Here is a 20,715-nt window from a genome sequence, read left to right on the forward strand (position 1 = left end):
GGTTCTGGAGTTTACTTGACAATTTCTACGACTTGGTACCGAAAGGAAACTGGTCTCCGAGGACGCAGCATTGCAGGAAAGTATGCAAAAGGACAAAGACTGGAGAAGGAAATAACTTGCTGTTTATAGACCCGTGTAGTTGGATGGTCAATGACGCGAAACCTGAAAGCAGGAAGCAGCTCGAGGAAACCGTAAAGAACCATCTCTGCATGTAGAATGGTAAAAGGATAACCAAAGAGAAAAGTTTTGGGACAGAGAAGTACCAGAGTATCGAAAATGCATTTACTGTATTACATTACTGCGAGAAAACTGTTACAAGTACATAATTTTCATTTTTTAAAACTAATTATTTTAAAGCATATTGACTAGATGTGTTTACAGTGAAAATAGGGCATAGATGCTTAATTGTATCAAAGTGATAAAATTGTTTCCAGAAACCAATTGGAAAGCCAGTAAAAATGAGCGAATGCTATCACGAATCCAATAGGTGCAACTGAAATTGGAGGCTGAATTGGACCAGAATAAAGTAGAAAAGCGAATGTACAGATAAACATGATAGATCTGCAGTTAAATGCATTTGAGCTGAACTATTTGACTTTAACTCTGTTATATGTTAACAGCTTTTCTCATACGATATTGAATTTCTCCTGAGTTTAACTGGGATGCATCGAACAAATTGCATACTACCTATCCTAGGATGCACATATTACCTCATCTTTTACATTCAATATAATAGAGAATACCAAGGAAAATTTTGGATTAATAAACCAAAGAACTCTTAATTTTCTTTGAATTATAAATTAATCTTCATAAAACTGCAGTAACTTTATCATAGTATAGCGAATATGTATCTATGTATATACTATATCAACTGAGGGTCAGATCTTGTCAATAGCCTATGGACCTCTCGGGATAATGTCTGAACTCAAAATGGACCTCGAGGTCTCTTAAACTGCGTTTGAGTTAGGGACTACGAAAACTTGATGGTTCCTCGACGGTTCAGAAGTGTTGTTAGCCACCACCAGACTTCCTAGACTTCGCCTTAACTTCGTTGGAGTGACTAAACTTTATGGCTTCTTCACTCTCTCAATACAGATAATAAAGGCCTCCTATAATCTCCAAAATGTTGTAATATCCACTCAAGATTTTATATAAGAGCATTAAATTAGAAACATCTTTCCTGTTTACAAGGTACTATTATACCTTCCCAAAGCATTGAGATGCTACTTGGATTGACCTAGATAGATGCTACTACGTCCGACAATCCTTCACATTTCGAAGACAGTATTGGATTTCTCCAGATCTTCCAAGTCCTGATCGAACTTCTCGAATCCTAGCGTCAGCAAACCTCTTCCAACCATAAGAATCTGAATAAACCTCTCCAGGTTTTCTGCCGCCGGAAATCTTCTTAGAATTCTGGATCCACTGAAGTCCTCCTAACATCACTGAAATCCTGTTGCATTTGTCGCTACCATGACGAGCAAGGTGAAGAAGCATACACATGGATCGTAAATCGAAGGGAATGCTACAGTTCAATTGATTATTTTTTCTCCAAGCAGCAGTTTCGAGTAGACTACTTTCGCTACTCCAACAGCAGAGGCTCAAGTTGAATCGTCGAAAGCATAATCTCTCGAATTCATACCTTTTCCTTAAACAATGTAGAGACGAAGGCTTAACAGAGCCGACAATTCGGTGGAAATAAAGCGTACAATGGTGATAGAATCTCTTTGTTTTCCAAGTGGGGACGATATGGCAGAATTCCAAGGGAAAAGAAAGGTAATTGGTTTCTGTGCTCAGAATAGGAGGTGCGCGATTAACACGGCAAAAAATTGAATATATGAAGCTCTAAAATGGAAATATTTTTAAAGAGGAGAGTTACGAACAGAGTGACTTGATTTTGAGATGACTTTAGGAGGTTCCATTAATTCAGACAGTTTTCCTAAGTTAAGGTAGAACAGCAGCTTCAATCTAGAAGCATAAATCACAATAGTAATCAAATGGAAATTGCAAAGAGTACAACTGACCTCGCAAGAACAAAAATTTCGAGAGTAGAATCTGAATTTGTAAAAGAAGATTTTTGCTTCTATTCATCAAGCAAAAGACTTTGGGGAAACTTTCAAAAATCTGGTAGATCCGAATCACACTTCTAGAATTCCCGTGGTGCGAAATTTCTATTTGAAAAGTAGTTTCGTATGTACTCGCCCGGAGCCACCTTCAATGAGAGGAATTTACGAGTTCCAAGAGTTTTTCATATTAAGAGTTTTACACGCGAATTCCTTCGTAAAGCTTCCACGATGAAATGTTCAAGATTCGGTTTAGTTTTGAACGCATGAAAATATGACTTTTCCTATTATTTAATATGTACTAAAAATGACGAAATAAATATCGCGAGTATATTCATAATACCCAAATAATGAGTTTTAATAAGAAGTTAAAAAAATCTATTTAATATTCATACATCTCAAATTTTAATATGGATTCCTCATTTATGTTACTAATAAGATATGGTTTCCATGAAAACCTTATGATGAAAACGTGTAAATTTATTCGAATCCACAAAAGTGTTCTTAAAATTCAGCCAGGTAATTGGTTTCTATTTTCAAGGGAAGTACCAATTTTCCATAAACTGAAATACATAATGAAAATTTAACATCCCTTGTAAGTGCTATAAAATTTTGAACATCCGATACGCGAAGAAATTTGACGCATATATCCCGTGTAGTTCCTGCTATGTCCTTACTTCGTGTCACTGCGTCTAACATATATGCACGTACCACTATACATATTTGTACTGCATAGGATTTTACGGGCGACTGCCTGTGAAAGTCACGAAATATATGAGAAGATGGTCGAATATTTTACAGGTTACCGTGAAAGTAGTCAATGCCTTTATATAAAGAAGTTAAAAGTTTATATAAAATAGTATAATCAATTTATACTTTGGAATTCATTTGTTATAATGAATTTCATTCAGTTAGAATATGTGTATACAGAGCTATTAAAGAAAGTGCAATAATATTACAAAATTTTACATATTTCCTTCCACAAGAGTCTACGAGGTCCCCTTTTATATAATATCAGACATTTTAGAAGGTATAATTTATATGTTAAAATAAAATTAAAATGAAAAAGATTTAAAAATGCACCTAGAATATGTATAAAATCTGTCTGACTTAATTTCTTCTACTGAATTATTCTACTGATACAGCCCAGTCCAATGTAACACTCCCAGTAGAATAAGTGTTCCAAGTCAGACATATTTCATTTTACGATAAATCTTATTTCTGTAAGAAAATCATTACGTCGTTATAACTCCAGTATCCAAGTTGAATGGGACAACACTGTCCATATCAGCTAGGTGGTTGCACTATTTAGTCGGTTCGAGGGATTACTTGTTTACGCATCTGACAAAACACACGTCACGAACCCACATATGTCATCAGTTGACAGAGGGCTAACTCACATCCAGTGGCTGTTATTGCAGTGTCCAGTAAAGCAGGGTCCTTGTCAGTAGCTGAACCCTGTCGTAATAATGCCGGAAGCACGCGCTGCTTCTTCGCTTGCCCAACACGCGCGTCATTAGGGCCCATTTCCCTGTAAATTTAGTCGACATTTACGGCCATTACACTCGGTAATTAGAATGCAAACTCATTCAAGAGACATCTTGCATTTAACGATCGATGAAACTTGCCTGCCTTGTAGTATATTCACTGAAATCTAAATTCGTAACTGAGATCATGAATAAGTGAACATGCACTGTGGGAATAGATGGATTTATTATTTTCAGAAAATTTTAGGGAAATAGTAGATTAATAATAGTTATGTATAGAATAGAGTGCAGAGTTTATAATATGTTATTTATTAATATTTAAGTATGACACCATATTACTAAGTTATAGTGATTACTAAATAGGTGAACGAGGATATCGTGATATATTTACTGTAAAAATATTCTAGAATAATAACAACTTAATAATGGGCATAGATATTCACTAAGAAAAGAAAATAGAAATATATTTAGGTCATATAGAATTCGAGAATCCCTAATTTTATTCTATCAATAATCATTCAATATAGAACTAAATTCCAACTGTATGCAAATAATTCTTGAGTCAATGAAACCCTATCAACCTCATAATCCTATTAACTATCAATTCCCGTTTATCAGTCGCGATCACAAAGGATGTCATGAAAGTCAGGCATGTCACACACAGGTGTCCAGTGAAATCCTATTTAACCGCATAGCTAAACTCTGTTGGCAGCATATTGCAAGATGATCCCAATTGTCACAGTAGCAATCAACATCAAATTAATTCCAGCTCCGTAACCCACGAAACTTCTGAAACGTTCGAACAACAGGGTTAGACGTGGTATTCCTCCCTCGGAGAAAAAAAAAAGTTCTTCTAAAAGCACTCCTTTAAGAGTGTCCTGTCCCTTGTAAGAAACAGTTCAGAAGAAAACAATTTCGAGATGGGCAATTGTAGCCATTAGCAGAGCGAGAGGACACGTATCCCCTAAGCGAGCATCCCCTTTTTAGAGGGCTCGAGGGGGTTCTCGCTCGGGGGGATGATTCAAGAACAATTCTAGCGTGTCGAAACGGCGCAATAAAACGTTCCCGCGGAGAAGCGTCTTGATGTTAGAGTGTCTACCCGTTTTTCAGGATGGACATTCAATCGGCGCAGAAGAACGAAAGCTTTTACCAGTGCTGCAGTGGATTCTGCATTGACCTGCTTCAGAAGTTCTCGGAAGAAATCGGGTTCACTTACGAGCTCGTCAGGGTGGAAGACGGCAAGTGGGGTACGCTGGAGGTAAGCTCGAACGAGTTCTCTGTGCAGTAAATAATAATTATCGAGAAGAGCCTGGTAAACACTCTCGCGAATGCACTCCTGCATCAGAGCATTGCTGGCGCTTTTGATTAATGATTTAATCTTAATGTGGGGAAAAAGCGGTTTTAGAGATTCAGAGACTCACTTTGGTCCGTTATCTATGGATATACGTTTGTGTAGGTACTTTCTGTTGATTAAAAAGTCAATTTTTAGTTCTTCTGTTGCGTTAAAACACAGTACTTTCGTATGAAAATAATCATAAAAATAGCTTGGAGGGATATTACACTTTCAAATTGTAACATTTATGCATTTCCTAGTAAATATGACTATACATTTTCTGGTACTTGTAGCTTAACGTGGCGAGAGGTGAATTCTCAACGATTAACTTACTTACTGTATCTCCTGAAAATATTTTCAAGTTTTCCACTTAAGAAACTTCAATATGTACTCTCTCAATTAATGAACACTGAATCACTGTCGATTACACTTTATCTTCATACCCTTAAATAAGTAGCGATAAAGTTTGAGTAAGCATTAAAGGGTCAAACGATCTCCCCTGTAAAGCGGATTAGAAGATTTCCATTCTCCCTCAGAAGGGATTAGTTTCAATAATCGCAAAATGGGCCGCGAAAGTCTTGGAAGTCCAAGTATCGATACAGTCGCGTTCGATCTCGTTTAATCCACGCTTTTAGGTTTTAATACTGGGAACGAGTATCGATGCGCCGACGATACAGATTAATTTCACGCGTAATTGCGTCGGCGTCCATTAACGACGCCCTAGAATTTGCGTCGGAACGAGACTTTCGAAGCTCGTAATGGTATTGTTACTTCAACGCCATCGAAATGAACATATTTACAGGGCCATGCATTTGCATATAAGCGTACGTGCCCTATGAGATGTAACTTCGAAAACGATGTACTTGAATTTATTATAACAGTTACAGCGACCGTCAATCGATCGTCGCGCAGTAATGTGGACGAAGGTAGGCGTTCGCGTGCCAGTGGACGAAAAGCTGTATCACGTATTATTTGTACGCAGAATGGCAAGTGGAACGGTCTGATAGCAGATCTAGTGAATCGGAAGACCGACATGGTGATGACGTCTCTGATGATTAACTCTGAAAGGGAAGCCGTAGTCGATTTCACGGTGCCGTACATGGAAACTGGAATCGCCATTGTGGTGGCGAAGAGGACTGGTATCATATCCCCTACTGCCTTCCTCGGTGAGCATCTGTGAATGTTTTATTTGTCGGTCAGTTTTGTATTGCAGTCGTGATGTATTTTTGAAAGCAAAACATTTTGGGTTCACTGAAATTTGTAGTATTTCAAAATTGGGATGGTTTTGGTCATTGATATGTGTACTTCCAGTTATTTGATTGAAAGTATTCATTCTGTTAGGAAATGTTCATTCTATACATAATATCTATAGAGTAATATCTATGTAGCAAATGAGTGGAATTTTTTTCTAATTTAGACAATCTTCTCAGAGTCACGAAATTATTATCCTCACTAACAGTGAATGTTAAATAGAAATATGAAACGCGTATTACTAACGAAGAGAGCTTCTAGAGAATGACGCTCAGTTTTTAATGAGCAGCATCCACTTATGAATAATATCCACTTCTTGGCGTATATAGTTAATATCGTACGAGTTATTAGCACTTAAACTTCAAGAAGCATTTGGTAATATACAAATTTGAAAATTTGAATATTTGAAAATTTGAACAGTTGAAAATTTGAATATTTGAAAATTGGAACATTTGAATATTTAAAAATTTGAATTCTTGAAACTTTGAATATTTGAAAGTTTGAAAATTTTAAAGCTTGAAGATTTGAGAAATAGAAATATTCAAATGCTGGAAGTTTTTAAGTTTGCATCCTCAGCAACTTAAAAATGTGGAAACTTCAAAACTTTAAACTTTAAAATCTTGGAAAGCTGCTAAATTCTCAAATTCTCCAAGCAGATAAAAGTAAAGCATACGAAGTAAAATATTTTCACGAGATAACGAGGCTATTCATGTGCCACCTTGACAGAAGATAAGGTATCGAATATAACAATTTTCTAAAATCCCAACGGAACCCATTAAGGTAGCAGGGAAGAGAATCTATTCGTCAACGCCTGTATTATGAATAATTTACGAGCTGCCTACGATGCAATTGCTTTCAGAACCGTTCGACACCGCGTCTTGGATGCTGGTTGGTATTGTCGCCATACATGCAGCCACGATAATGATACTTCTTTTTGAATGGTTATCACCATCCGGTTTCAACATGAAGGTAAACCCTTCAGGCGCTGCGCAGAGACTGGTATTATTAATTTCGCTTCTTACTACTTATGTATGGCTCTTCATCTCCCAAGCACTAACTCCCTATTAAGCAAATTACTAGCTGGACGATATCGTTCATCTTAATGACACTTTACCTGACGCTGCCGCTGCAAAAAGGAGATTAATTACGGATAAAACTGGCGTCGTGCTCCTTAAAATACTACAGACTTACGTCGATATTTTTATTTACGCAAATTTTAGTTTCCTTCTTTACACTTTTCCAATATTCACTGCTTGACATCACTTTATGGTACACATTACGCTTTCGAAGTTCATAAACTAAATGGCACTTAAGACTTGCATAGAATGCTCAAAAGTTTCCACTTTGTTTCTCCGTACTCCACGTTGCACGTACCTTATAGTTTGTTAATAGTTCGCAAGATGTTAAACTAGACAAGTCTCCTGTCTCTCCCAACTCCAAAATCAACTCTCATTCTTTTACCCTGCATGTTGTCTAATAAAAAAAACACCCACCAAATATATTTGTTATATTACTCTGAAAACCTACAAAGCTTCGCCAAATGAGAATCTAACGCTTTAAAAGATTGTACCTTGTTGAGTATTTCCCATCAGTCCTCGCTGTCTCATAGACATTTACTAAATTGCGAATTCAGTGTTCCGACAAAACATATTTGCATGTATTTCCATTTCTATTCTCCCCTTTCCCTCCCGCCCTAAGTAGAATGTTTCTTTCTTATCGTGCCGCTGTAACTGCGCCGCTTAACAGTAATGGCTACACATGTATCAAACCGTGATACCTTCGCTGCTTGCAGAAAAATCCGTCGCCCAACCATCGTTTCTCTTTCTGCCGCACGTACTGGCTGGTCTGGGCCGTATTATTTCAGGCAGCCGTCCATATCGATTCTCCCAGGGGATTCACAGCCAGGTCGGTAAAGCAATTTTTATCGGAATTAAAATCTAGCCCGTAAATCATACCAGTGAACGCCCGACAATAGGAGAAAGCTCGCGAAACCTAGTTAATGACGGTATCTCCTATCGTGGGAGATCAAACGAGATCAAAGGATCGCCAAGAGCTTGGAAAATTCTATTGTCAGTGAAAATGTCTGCATTTGCGCGCCCTATGAATCCATCTGTTTCTAGCGTCTCGAGAATACAGTAATAAAGTGTCCTCAAATCCTTTAAATGATGACTGTCGTAACTATCTTGGCTAACAAATTAGTTGGCTTTATAGCTGTATTCTTTGGACGTTTTTGATTATTAGTTTGTGTTCTTTTTTTGAAACGATTTTCTCATGTAAAAATATTGGATAATACTTTCTCTGTTTAATCTGGTATTTGTTCTATTAAGATTGTTTCTTGGTTTAGGTGTGTGGAAGATACAATAGTGATTTGATTAAGTTTTGTATTACAAGATGGCACAGTAAGCTTTCTTACAGAACAGAATTTACGGAGAAAGTTTATGAATGTCGTTTAAATCATAAAATAATATCTTAGATTATAGTGTGGATTCGCGGAACGAAATGTATTCCCAAAGGTGGAATACTTTCGTCTATGTGCCAAGAAACCCTATCTACTCGTAACATTATCTGTGAAAAATGTTGCTTTCATTTTTAGTGTGGCGCACAGAGAATGCAAATGCGTTCGCTCTGCGTTGCTCTTAATCTATGCAAACACGATAAATCGTTCTAAAGCGACATCTTCGAAAACAGAGTAATATAGTTCAAACAGTAAACGATATTAGTTACTGTATCGGATTGATTATTTATTCCAACCGCTGCTTCGACAAGCATAACACGTTCTCGAGATTAATGGACGAATATGATAAATGTTTAATCGAACATTATGTCGAGGTAATATATGTGAGGTTGACGTTTACAACGTGGAAGTGGGAATAATATATATCCTTATTTTTATATTATTATTTTGTAGTGGGGATGAAAAGGCAGAAGGGCGAAAACGATATAAATCACGTATTTTCATTTTCGGGATATTGATAGCTATTCGAAGTTTTGGGCTTCGATTCAGTATTATGCACTCGTGATAGATGTACTTAAAGTCAGTAGGTAGAAGTGTATTAGATATGAAACATGTTCGAGAGGCAATGATACAGCTAGACAACAGGTGTCAGAAATTTGCAGATGTGACTACCCAGTAACATACGACGAAATAGAATAATAAATAGAGGTAGAATAATAAAATTGCGTTTGAGAATCCGTCTCCGAGTTATAAATTATTCAAAAGAGACCAAGCTACGCATGAAACGTGTCTGACTAGACTCATTCTACTGACATCGTTCCGCCTGGCCTAGCTACTGTGCGCTGACAGTAGAACAAGTTTACGAGTCAGACACGTTTCAGAATTTCGTAGCTACACTTCGAATACAATTTTGTCCCTTTTTATTCTTGTTTTATTTTAGTATGTAGACTCAGCTTTGAAAATTTTTTACGTGCATTATGGAGCAGTTTGTGGGAATAAATCTGTTGAAAATATACTCACCATAAAATCTGTCAATATCATGTGTTGCTTTCGAAAGATTTTATCGAATTTTCACTAACAATAAGTAGAAGCTCATGTAGCTACATCCAGTTGTAATACCTTGAGGATATAGGTACACGTGACATCAGAGCAACACTCACAGTCGAACCAGACTCTATCTACCTCGAAGCACTTCTCTCTAAGGACACATATTCATCAAACAATTGTCCCCGCGAATGAAGCTTCTAATACCAACCCAGTTGCACCAAAACCCCAGCACACCCCTCACCACATCACACTTTACAGAGTAACACAAAAAATCCAGCACTTCAGAGATCCCCCATTACCATTCATAACACGAGCCACTCAACTGATCAACTACAGTGAAATGCACAGAAGGATAATGATCGATCAATTAACAATTCACGCTGCATACCGTTTCTCAATAGTCTTCGCGCCCCTAGTGTCCCTCTGTCCCCGTCAGCCATCACATCGATGGCCGAGATTATCGTTATCAGCGTGAAAATTTCGCGAGCAATCGCATCCCAGAGAGTGAACAATCCATCCATAATTATTCAGATTCATGACGAACGTGTGGGCGTTGTTCGCTGTGGTGTTCCTCGCCATATACACTGCCAATTTGGCCGCCTTCATGATCACGAGGGAGGAGTTCCACGAGTTCACGGGGGTGGACGACCACAGGCTGGCCAAACCGTGGTCCCACAAGCCGATGTTTAAATTCGGCACGATACCATGGAGCCACACGGACAGCACTCTGGCGAAGTACTTCAAGGAGATGCACGCGTACATGAAGGCCTTTAACAAGAGCAGCGTGGCGGAGGGGATCGAGGCGGTGATCAGCGGGTAAGCTGCGAAACCTGATCGCTCGGGGCTCGATAATAGCGCGGCGATTGCCGAAATTGCTGGCTGTTGTTAAACTTGGACACGCGACGTTTAACCGCGCCCTTCCGCTTAATGCTCTGGTATATATCTCGTTATCGGAGTTTGGGAAACGTCGCTGCTACTCACCCTCGCTGTTCCAACAAGCTTCTGCTAATCTGCGAATAAGTTTGCTCGGTTTTCGTGATGACGATTAATCCGCAACTATATTTGCTGCTGGTAGACTATGGCATCGAGTGGTCGATGTATCGAGGTAGAGTGGTTTTGGGATTAATTTCTGCCGTAGGATTAAATAACAAATGGAGAACGGACGTGGCTTGCTAGCAGCAACGTAGTTTTCCTGGTACAATTATGCCAGCAGCGGTGCTGATTATTGAACGCCTCGTGTTTCATTGCAGGGGTGTTTCGAGGGGTTGGTCGAAACTTTGAGGAGGAGTAGTGTGCCTGAGAGGCAGACTGAGCCAACTTCGTTTCTTTCAATGTTGAGTTCTATGTGCCACCTCACTGTTTCCTTTTTATTACTGGAGATTTATTTACATTATCATGTATAAGTACTTAAACACTTTCACTTATTCAAATATGTCAAAGACAGTAAAAAAATTGTATAATATAGTTTTGGCTACAAATCTTATCTCTGACGATTATATGCATCAAATACAATACTATGAAATATGTTATCATACTTGAGTCTTTATTGTCTAGAAAAATAATAAAAAAGAATTTGGGTCAGTTTGGCTGTAAGGTACAGATTGGTTGGGGCGAAACCGAATAAAGGTTGTTGGGTCAGGCTTGAGTTCAAAACGTTCTTTACGAGGAACTCTTAGAATACTAACGAGGAAACCCAGAAAACTTAGTTAAATGCTATTGAGATAAGGCTGAAGTTTATCTGGAAAGAAGTTTCGTTCAACCGCGTAGTTTATGGGATTCAACGGTACTGTTGGATGTTAAATCTTTTTATTCTTATTGCAGAGAATTGGACGCTTTTATCTACGATGGAACGGTTTTGGACTATTTAGTGGCGCAGGATGAAGACTGTCGATTGCTGACTGTAGGGTCCTGGTACGCCATGACAGGATATGGGCTTGCTTTCTCGAGGAATTCGAAGTACTTGCAGATGTTTAACAAGAGACTACTGGACTACAGAGACAACGGTACTAGATCTTATCACGATTGCAATATAACTGAGCTAGAAACACGAATTTACTTTACCTGAATTTCCCTTTACATTTTTTAATATAAAATGAAACATTCCTGAAATAAGCCTAGTTCTTTTTATGCAAATTTGAAAAAGTATTATTCAAAATGGAAACAAAAGGTAGCGTAATTTCAGTTCGTTGGTTTTTAATTAAAATATGGAAAATGTTGGTGTATTTAAAATAGCAGTAATTTTAAATAGTGATTTACATTTTTCATTATTTTTTTGTGTGAAGACCTGAACAGTAAATGTTCATCAAAGTAATAACAATTCACGTGAAAGACTAAAAACAAAATCAATATCCAAAAAATGAGTTTTTGTAATGAATTGTTCTCAAATCTGCCCAAACCGACTATAATAACATCAAAGGAACACCTCTTAAAACTTCACCAATAATACCCTCTGTACTCTGAAATTATAAAACTGTTTGACTTCCCACGACCCACTTTACCTTTCTCATTATTACAACCGATGTCTCCTCGGCTTAGTTTGGAAAATATTAACGAAGGCACACGACACCCAGGGCAAAATTAGAAAGCCATTTCCCTTGTGTGCGCCGCTCCAATTAAAGCGTGAGCTTTTAACATTTCAGGGGATCTGGAGCGCCTCAGGAGGTACTGGATGACGGGCACGTGTAAGCCAGGGAAGGAAGTGCAAAAGAGCAGCGATCCCCTGGCACTGGAGCAATTCTTATCCGCGTTTCTATTACTGATGATGGGAATTCTTTTGGCCGCGGCCTTCCTGCTCCTCGAACATCTGTATTTCAAATACGTTAGACAGCATCTGGCTAGGAGCGACGGTGGCGGCTGTTGCGCACTTTTCAGCTTGGTAAGCCTGTTTCCACTCTCCTGATCCATTTCTTTTATCAGTAATAATTTCAACCTCTTCACTGAGGTTCTTTTTCAACTCCAGATACAAGAATGTACCTTAACCACACAAGGTGTGTTACTATTGCAAGCTTAATGTTCAAATCTGTTAATCAGTGAAATCATACTTAGCAAGAATTACTTATGTTAAGTCGCTATGATACTCTTCTGATCTATCTCACCATCCACATATCGATCACAATAGTCTGAGCGTTTCTGTCGCGTTGAAATTTTCATTAACGACGTATGCATGTCGGTCGATCCAATCTCTCGCGCAGGAAACACTGGCGAGATCGATCCTCCGATTCTTCGAGTTCATTCATGCGTGTGATTCTGTTAAAGAGCATGGGAAAATCCCTGACGTTCCGCGGAGCGGTTTACGAGGCCCAGGATATCCTGAGGTACCACAGATGCAGAGATCCTATATGCGACACACACTTGTGGAAGGTCAAGCACGAACTGGACATGGCCAGGATTAGGATACGGCAGCTGGAAAAGGACCTCGAAGCACACGGGATAAAACCCAGTCAGACTAAGTACGATGTCGCCCCATTTAATTCCATTTAACGTTCCGAGATCAAAAGTACATGACTCTGTGTACGGCAATTGAAATTCCTGACCACGGGTCAACCGAGGGGATCTCAAAGGGCAGCCTTCTGGAAATGGCGAAACTATTTGGAAATACTTTTGAAATTCATTTCTGTGGGACTATTTTATGTATCCCTTGAACAATATTTAGCATAATTTTCCGATAAATAGTCTAGTCTTTTTTATTGTTACGTAATATGCAGAGTAAGTCTGTTTAACACAGCTCTTGCAATAATTTAATTTCAGACTTATGGGACACTATAAAATAGTTAAAAGAGGAGACTGATGTATAGAAATTTTTTCCTTACGCTTTTAACTTAAATAATGTTCATGTGGGTAGTGTTTCAGTCCAAACTAAGTAACATAAAATCGAACATTTAGTAGTATATCAATTTTCTAAGTTTCAAAGTTTCGAGATCCAGTCGGTGATCCAGGAAAAGGAAGGATACCTTAACAGAACCCGAGTTTCTCGATAAGACCTAGCGATTCGCGAGTAAAAGAAACCGGACCCAACATTCGCGACCGCTCGACCACTTTCACCATCCGCTATTCGATGCAGTTCCCTACTTCGTTTGCTTTCTTCCAAGTATTACTCGCTTTCGGTACGAAATAACTCGCAGAGTGCTAAAGCTTGTCTCCAACGAAGTTTCACGGGCGGACCGTCGTTCTAGAAAGCTTTCCCTATACATCGACCGCCACCCCAGACCCCCGAAATTACAGAGATGTTCGTAAAGCGGAAGTGGACCCGCACGAACGAGATCTACGCATGCTATATTGCATATAGTTATATTTCACCTGTATTCCACGTAAAATTTGCAAGGATTTAATCTGGGTTTCGCACTCGACGCAGAAACTTGGACGTTCGGCTGTGAACTGACTCGTTCCTGTGTTCGTGGAACACTCATCTTTGTCGGATAGTTAACGCCCGATTAATTAAGGCAACGTCTGGCGTTATTTCGAGGCGACCATACGTGCGAATCGAGCTTAAATCCTGACCCACTTTCTGACGTCACATGGAGCCTGGTTCTCGCACAGCATGCACCTATCTACTGATATATATATATAGATATACATTTGCGTACACAGACACGAAGTGTGTATATAATATTCACGTGTATATAGGTACATTAATATCGTGATATCGGCACAAGCATATCATTTCCTTCTAGCTCTTCTTATCTACCCACGCAGTTTTATGCACAGTGCCGATCGTAATTTTGGGACCACCCGTTAGAGAATCGAAAACAGATCTCATGGAAAATCGATGAACTGTGTGAAAGCTATTTACCAGAGAAAATTTAGGGTTCTGAAGGAAGATGATTTCACAGTTTTAGTCGTCTTTTTAGTGCCTTTATTCTATTTAAGAGTATGAAATTGACCCTCATTGTAGGCACGTTATCAATTCCCTGATTATACTTCTTGGCATATTATAATTTTCTTATCTTGCATCGTAGTGCATGAGTCTGCAATACCCATTTCTTACTTGAGATGAAATTATAGTTCATAATTCTTAGAATCATTGCTATGAAATGATAATTGAAGTATTCTTTAAATGTAGAAAAATATAAATCTTTGAGTATGTGGGATGTTTCTGAACTGTGGATCTGATATTAGACAATTACACTCTGGATACAATATTGAGTTATATCAGATTAGTCATTTAATAAGAATTGTACAAGAATGGTATAGAAAGTGTACAAAAATTTCTTAAGTTTCTGATATAACTCACTTTATTTATTACAGCAGATGTATTATTTATACACCATTACTGAGCTCAATTCTCAACACTTCAATCAACCCACTGCAACCACATTAATAACTGCACTGGGACACAAAGAGCTGAAACTTTCAATAGAAAATTTATTAACACATCCCTCTTATTTTAACATAAATTCCACCTTCAATACTAATCACCTAATTTATATTCACAGTATAGAAACACCCTACATACTGAAACAATACCCGAGTAGATGCACACAACTTGCAATTAGAGCAGACTGCAGCAGAAAGTAACAGTAGGTGGTCTCAAGCTTATGACCGACAATGTACCTTCACTGCATCACGTAAGAGACTATTCCACGGTGAATTGCCTTCGGATTTTCTATATTTCTATATTAAAAAGTTACACCGCGAAAACAAGGAAGAGAAAAGAACGAAAGGGGAGCGGGGAAAATGTACGTAACAGAGGGAAAGAACCTGCGCTGGCTGTGCAGAAAAGCAGAACTTCTCAGCGACACGAGATCTCGAGAAGCTTCCCAGAAAGCAGGAAAAGTTTGTTTTGAAAACTTCATCGGGATCAGCCCGAAGGTGTTTGCCTAGTATCTTGGTGTATTATTTCGACCAATCGTGAACCTCGTATAATCGAACTTCCGGGACAATCAGCCAAGATTTCGCGATATCGCGAGCGCATAAATGACAAACTTCGAAACTTTCGATCTACAGTTTTAGAAGAAATAAAGCAGTGGATGAGATCTCAAGGAAAGACAATTCTGAAATAGGTCAACGTTATCTTCATGACCTAATCTTGTTTTATTTGTACGAATTCCTTGACTAAATTTCCTCATTTAATTTAAAAAAAAACACAAGCTTCACACTTGCAAGAGATAACTACTCAAACCAGAAAACAAATAACTAGTTGCAATTACAGCTGCAACCTGTGATTATATCTTACGAAATGGACAAGCTTTCTTTAACAACCATCGACTGTTAAAAATCCTTTTACATTTCCACACACTTGCCACCGAATCGTTCTTTTTTTAATGGCGTTCTACGTGACTGAGTCGAACTAACAGAGCTTAAAGTACCGCGCTGAGGTAAATACTAGAGGAAAAGGAGGAAAGAGATCTCGTGTCACGAGAAGCTGCTGGTCCATATTAAAGAATGGTTTGATGACGATGGTGGAAGAGAAGCCTGGCACATATCCACGTCGGCTTTTTTAAAGGAGGAAAACCGGAAGTCTCGGCTGGTGGCGAGGATGCTTTCAAAGCTCGGACCGCCATTCACAACCGGAGCCATTGGCGGTGGAAGCACCGCATCCGCTACCGCCATACTTCGATTCGTAAGTCCGCAACGCCCACAACACGTAAGAATGTTCGGTGACGTAGAAACCGATAGAAATATTACCTTGTCGATGTCGAATGGTTTGCTGACGAACGATGTTCCTGTGCGCTGATCTGTGGCCCGAGGGAAACATCTCTTGTGCACCGTCATCTCTCCCTATCATCGCAGACAGTACTTCGTGAGATGGAACCATTCATTTCTTTTTATTTGATATAAGAAATATAGTAAAAGTGATTCAGTGAAGTAATTTTCTGGCTGAATTTGAAATAACGTGGCTGGCAGATTGTAGTGTTTGATTTTCATCAACTTAATAAAGTTAACGTGTTTCGAATTCAGAGATATAAAATTGTACGGTACTTATGAAAATTAAAATGCTTGTTTTCTAGCGTACCACTTGGTCTCAAAAGAAAGCTCATATCATTAATTCTCCCGTACGTAGAAATATGTAGGTCATAACGAAGTTATTTTTAATTAATTAATTTAATTTATAATTAATTAATTGACGAGGAGGTAATATGATTATAATTTAGAAAAAAATAGAGGATATAGAATTGATCAAATATTTCCAGTCTGATCAAAGCATTCTTTTTCTATCTCCTGAATATAGATAATAAGTAGAAGTGCCCAGCGTATGGTCAGACTCGAGTCTATCGTTTCATAAATCTCGTATTTTTAATTCTACTTCAGTTCAGTTTGCATAATAAATGCATGTGTAAAGTAATAATCAAAATATTCTACTATCGCTCATAATATTAAAAATTACTTTCAAAATTGGCGACTTTACCATTTCATAGTTTTCTTTCTTCTATCATTTACTAAAACTGGTTTAGACATCTAAAACTATTCATGTCCTTTCCTCTAAAAATCAATGAAATCATCCACCCCTGATAAATCCTGTTTACCCAACATCCTCCAAGACACGAGGAAAGTTAAATTAACCATCCTGGGTCCCGACATCACCGTGCAGTTTCCCTAAGCATCTTCTTCCGCACACACGAGATGTATTTACTAGGTCACGGATGCCACAACTTGGCACAGGGACAACAGCGTAGAGCGCCAACGACCAAACGTCCGAAAAATTCACGGTTGTTTGTTCGCCAGCTGGTATCGTTTCGAGACGACGAACATTAAAACGAACTGAAAACTGAAAACCTGAAGCTTCGCGTGACATATGGTACACGCGTGACAGCTGCGGCCTCTGCTTAACAGGACACGATATTGTCCTCCGTCTGGACGCATCTGAAATTCGGAATCGTCTCGAATATCGATCTGAAACGGAGTCCAACTCATCGTAGAAACTCTATGAAGTTTCCTAATTGTTATTCAACCTCAACGTTCCTACGTCACCTCGAAGCGTCTCTAACAGTGCAGGGAGATGGCGAATCAGCGGCTCGGTTCTTCGTCGTTTCGCAAAATAGACGGTAAAATTGCCGCGGCAGCGAAACGAGAGGAATCGTACGAGTCGTTCAGACGTCGATAAATCCATGCATTGTCGAGGGAAGATGAAATCGATATCGTGTGACTCGGCGAGGCTCAGTTTCGTGCAATTCTTCTGGTGTTCTTTGGTACGGGCGACTAAATGGCGAGGAAAATAATTAGCCAACGCCGAGCGCCACGAGGATCGATAATAATCGTAGATGAAGTGATAAGGGTAGACGTAAACTAGTCGCTTCGCTTGTAGTATCAGAAAGTTTGCTTACTCGTACTCGAGAATCTCTTTTTTACCGTTTCGTTTTTGAGATCGTGTCTTTTTCGTATCGTATCGACCTGCTCACTTTTTCATGTGCTCGATAGCATGGCATGCGAGTTTTCAACGACGAATTTTCGATCGACTCGTCGGGAGGTACCGTGAACGCATGGAAGTCACATAAATTGTCTGTGATCGCGACAGGCCGACGAAGCTGGAGAGCGATTTATGCTAGTCGAGGAAATTTGTTGAAAATTGGGGAAAACCAGGGACAGCGAAATAGCGGGGATGCGTGTTGCTTGTACGGGGTGCGTCACTTGTTACTAGGGTCTGACATTTTTTCTGTTTTTGAGAGTATGGGAAAATTGTGAGAAATAAAAAGCAATTTTAAAAAAAATATAATAAGAAGATAGAAGGATAGTAATTTTACTGTATGATTATATTTTTAGACTATAAAATATGTTAAATCGTGGTCTCTGTTAACAAGATATTACTTTTTTGAATATTTTACATTATCAATTGTCATACAAAAAATAAAGTATGATACAGAACGTTCGACAAGAGGTTATAAAGGCTGATTCTATGTGTCAAAAGGGGAAGAAAATAAAAAATAACGAAATGGCGTTAGAGACTTCGTTTCAGAGTTATTAATTCTTGCAAAAACGTGTAATGTTAATGTGGAACATGTCTGATTTGGCACTTACATATTCTACTGCTCGCGTGCACTAGACAAGTCAGACACAGCGAAGTAGAATAGGTCCCTAGTCAGACACAAAGACTGAAACAAAATTTCTTCTGTCGTTTCTTTCGTTTTGACATGTAGAATCATTCCTTACAATTTTTCCTAATTGTACTTGCGTTCCTGAGTACCAAATTTAACAAAAATATTTTCTTGTACTATCGAGAACATAAAGAATATGTTAGACTCTAATGTCAGCTGATTCACTCTGTATGTGCATATCTATCTATGTATTCGTAATCAGCATGTAACAAATCCACGAACTCGATAGATGGAATTTCTGTTGAATCTAGATTCATCGATACTATCGACGTCGCCAGGCCTAGAGACATGACGAGGAATCATGTGGTCAGCACGGAGTATGCCGATAAATTTTTACCACCAGAGATTTACAGGTACACGAAACACGAATTTGATACTTCGAAAACCATTTCTAGAAACCTTTGTAAAAAATACTGAACACATATAGAACGAAGAAACTTGAATATGTATTTAGTTTTTATGTTTCTTGTAGATCATTAAATTAATCGTTTAAAAACTCCTTTTTAACAGAGTAAAAAGAAATTATCCATTCATAATCTGATCTCAGATAATCACGTTCTATTTTCTATTAGTTCGTTAGTCATATCAAGTCACAAGTTTACGCACGTTAAACACTAACTCTACATAGAAACTTCCACTTTCATCTACGTCACTCTGACCCACCCTGTACAAAGTTCAATAGCTTCTCAACTACTAAACGCAAACACTAAACTCGTCTGTACTTTAACCAGATTCTCCGTTCACCTTCCCCTAAAATAACCCAAACCACAACCCAAAAAGACCTCGCAAGTTACACATAAGCATATCCAAATGAACTCTCATTTAATTTACAAAACAGTTACTCACAGGTTTGCTCCTACGTAATCCAAAAATTAATCATCTGTGTAAACTACTAACTGTCTCTACAGTCACTAAAAGCATCCCTCTTTCCCCGTCTACCTCAAACGCCTAAAACAATAATTCGGTACACTTATACTCGGTCAAACCTCAAAGTCAATTTTCCCAAAAACGAAGCGTGATAGCAAATATTTGTATTCCACATTTTCGTCTTATTTCTTCATACAGAATCATCCCCTTTCCACTTGTATCATCAGTTCTGGAACACCCTGCATATTAATATTAAAAACCTTTATGAAAAAGAGTAAAAGAAATATCTGACCATTTCTTAAAAGAGATATCGAACTTCTGTCTCCAGGATCCCAGATGACGGCGCAGCCAGGACGGAGATCGCCGAGATGGAGACAGTTCTGTGATCGTAGAGAACCGGCTCCGATCGCCTAAGCCCGCCAGCGGAAAGGGAAGCGCGACTGTGAGGGTCCTCCGCGAGCAGATCGGATCGCCTCCCGTTTTCCACAACGAGTTTCCTGCCTCGGTAGCCTCGTCGAGGCTCCCCCCGAAACGCGAACACCCGAGACAGAAGGTGCCGTCTGAAGCCCTGAGACAAGCTGACAGAGAGACCTAAAGCACATATCGTGCAGGAGGGAGGAGCTGCGAGAACGTTCAGTGCCTAGAGAAAGACCGAGTTTCCATCGTTTTCCTACCAACGCGTGCTCTTTCTCATCGCCGAGGCTCGAACGGGCTCGCCACAATTGTTCCTTCGTGAAGAACAAGAGATACTGGCTAGTTTGCATTGTGATCGCGTCCACGAGACTGTGACGCCTCTCCCTTGGACATTTTTTAAAGACTGTGGTGTTTTTCTCGTATCGTCCACGAGACGCTCGACTATTGGTCGTGCGAGCGTGAAACACGTTTATATTTTACACGGAACACAAGAGAATCAGACTGATCTCGATGGAGGCCGATCGAGAAGAATTCGATACTTCGAACGCGTTATTCAGGGATCTCGCTGAAACATGGCCACGTAGTGTTTTATCGTACGCGAGGAGAAAAAACGAGTAGACTGTGTTTATCATTTTTTCGAGGGAATCGTTCAGTTCGAATGGGTTATACTTTCGTTTCAGTAGGATCGTCCTCGAGGCGTGTCTCGTTTGATTCGGTGAAACTATCGAACGACACGCGTTGATGTTTGAAATTGATCACTGCGGTTTGG

The 20,715-nt window shown here is 39.0% G+C and overlaps 1 protein-coding gene across 3 annotated transcripts in view; it reads left to right on the forward strand.

Annotated features, from left to right (window-relative positions):
* Nmdar2 (glutamate ionotropic receptor NMDA type subunit 2) overlaps positions 1-19,988 on the forward strand; it is a 204,771-nt gene extending 184,783 nt beyond the window's left edge. The window contains exons 9-20 of one of the 3 annotated variants that reach the window (XM_076388550.1): positions 4,661-4,808; positions 5,866-6,049; positions 6,994-7,133; positions 7,927-8,039; positions 10,168-10,452; positions 11,404-11,639; positions 12,276-12,511; positions 12,892-13,085; positions 16,079-16,195; positions 18,447-18,448; positions 18,895-19,018; positions 19,861-19,988. In XM_076388550.1, coding sequence (XP_076244665.1) covers positions 4,661-4,808; positions 5,866-6,049; positions 6,994-7,133; positions 7,927-8,039; positions 10,168-10,452; positions 11,404-11,639; positions 12,276-12,511; positions 12,892-13,085; positions 16,079-16,195; positions 18,447-18,448; positions 18,895-19,018; positions 19,861-19,918 — 1,837 coding nt within the window. In that variant the 3' untranslated portion in view covers positions 19,919-19,988. Of the gene's footprint in view, positions 1-4,660; positions 4,809-5,865; positions 6,050-6,993; positions 7,134-7,926; positions 8,040-10,167; positions 10,453-11,403; positions 11,640-12,275; positions 12,512-12,891; positions 13,086-16,078; positions 16,196-17,991; positions 18,072-18,446; positions 18,449-18,894; positions 19,019-19,860 lie in introns of those variants that run through there. The other 2 variants (XM_076388566.1, XM_076388557.1) reach the window with 2 other exon arrangements.
* Positions 19,989-20,715: the final 727 nt, after the last annotated feature.

This window comes from Calliopsis andreniformis, chromosome 2 (assembly GCF_051401765.1).
Source record: "Calliopsis andreniformis isolate RMS-2024a chromosome 2, iyCalAndr_principal, whole genome shotgun sequence".
Lineage (NCBI taxonomy): Eukaryota > Metazoa > Arthropoda > Insecta > Hymenoptera > Andrenidae > Calliopsis > Calliopsis andreniformis.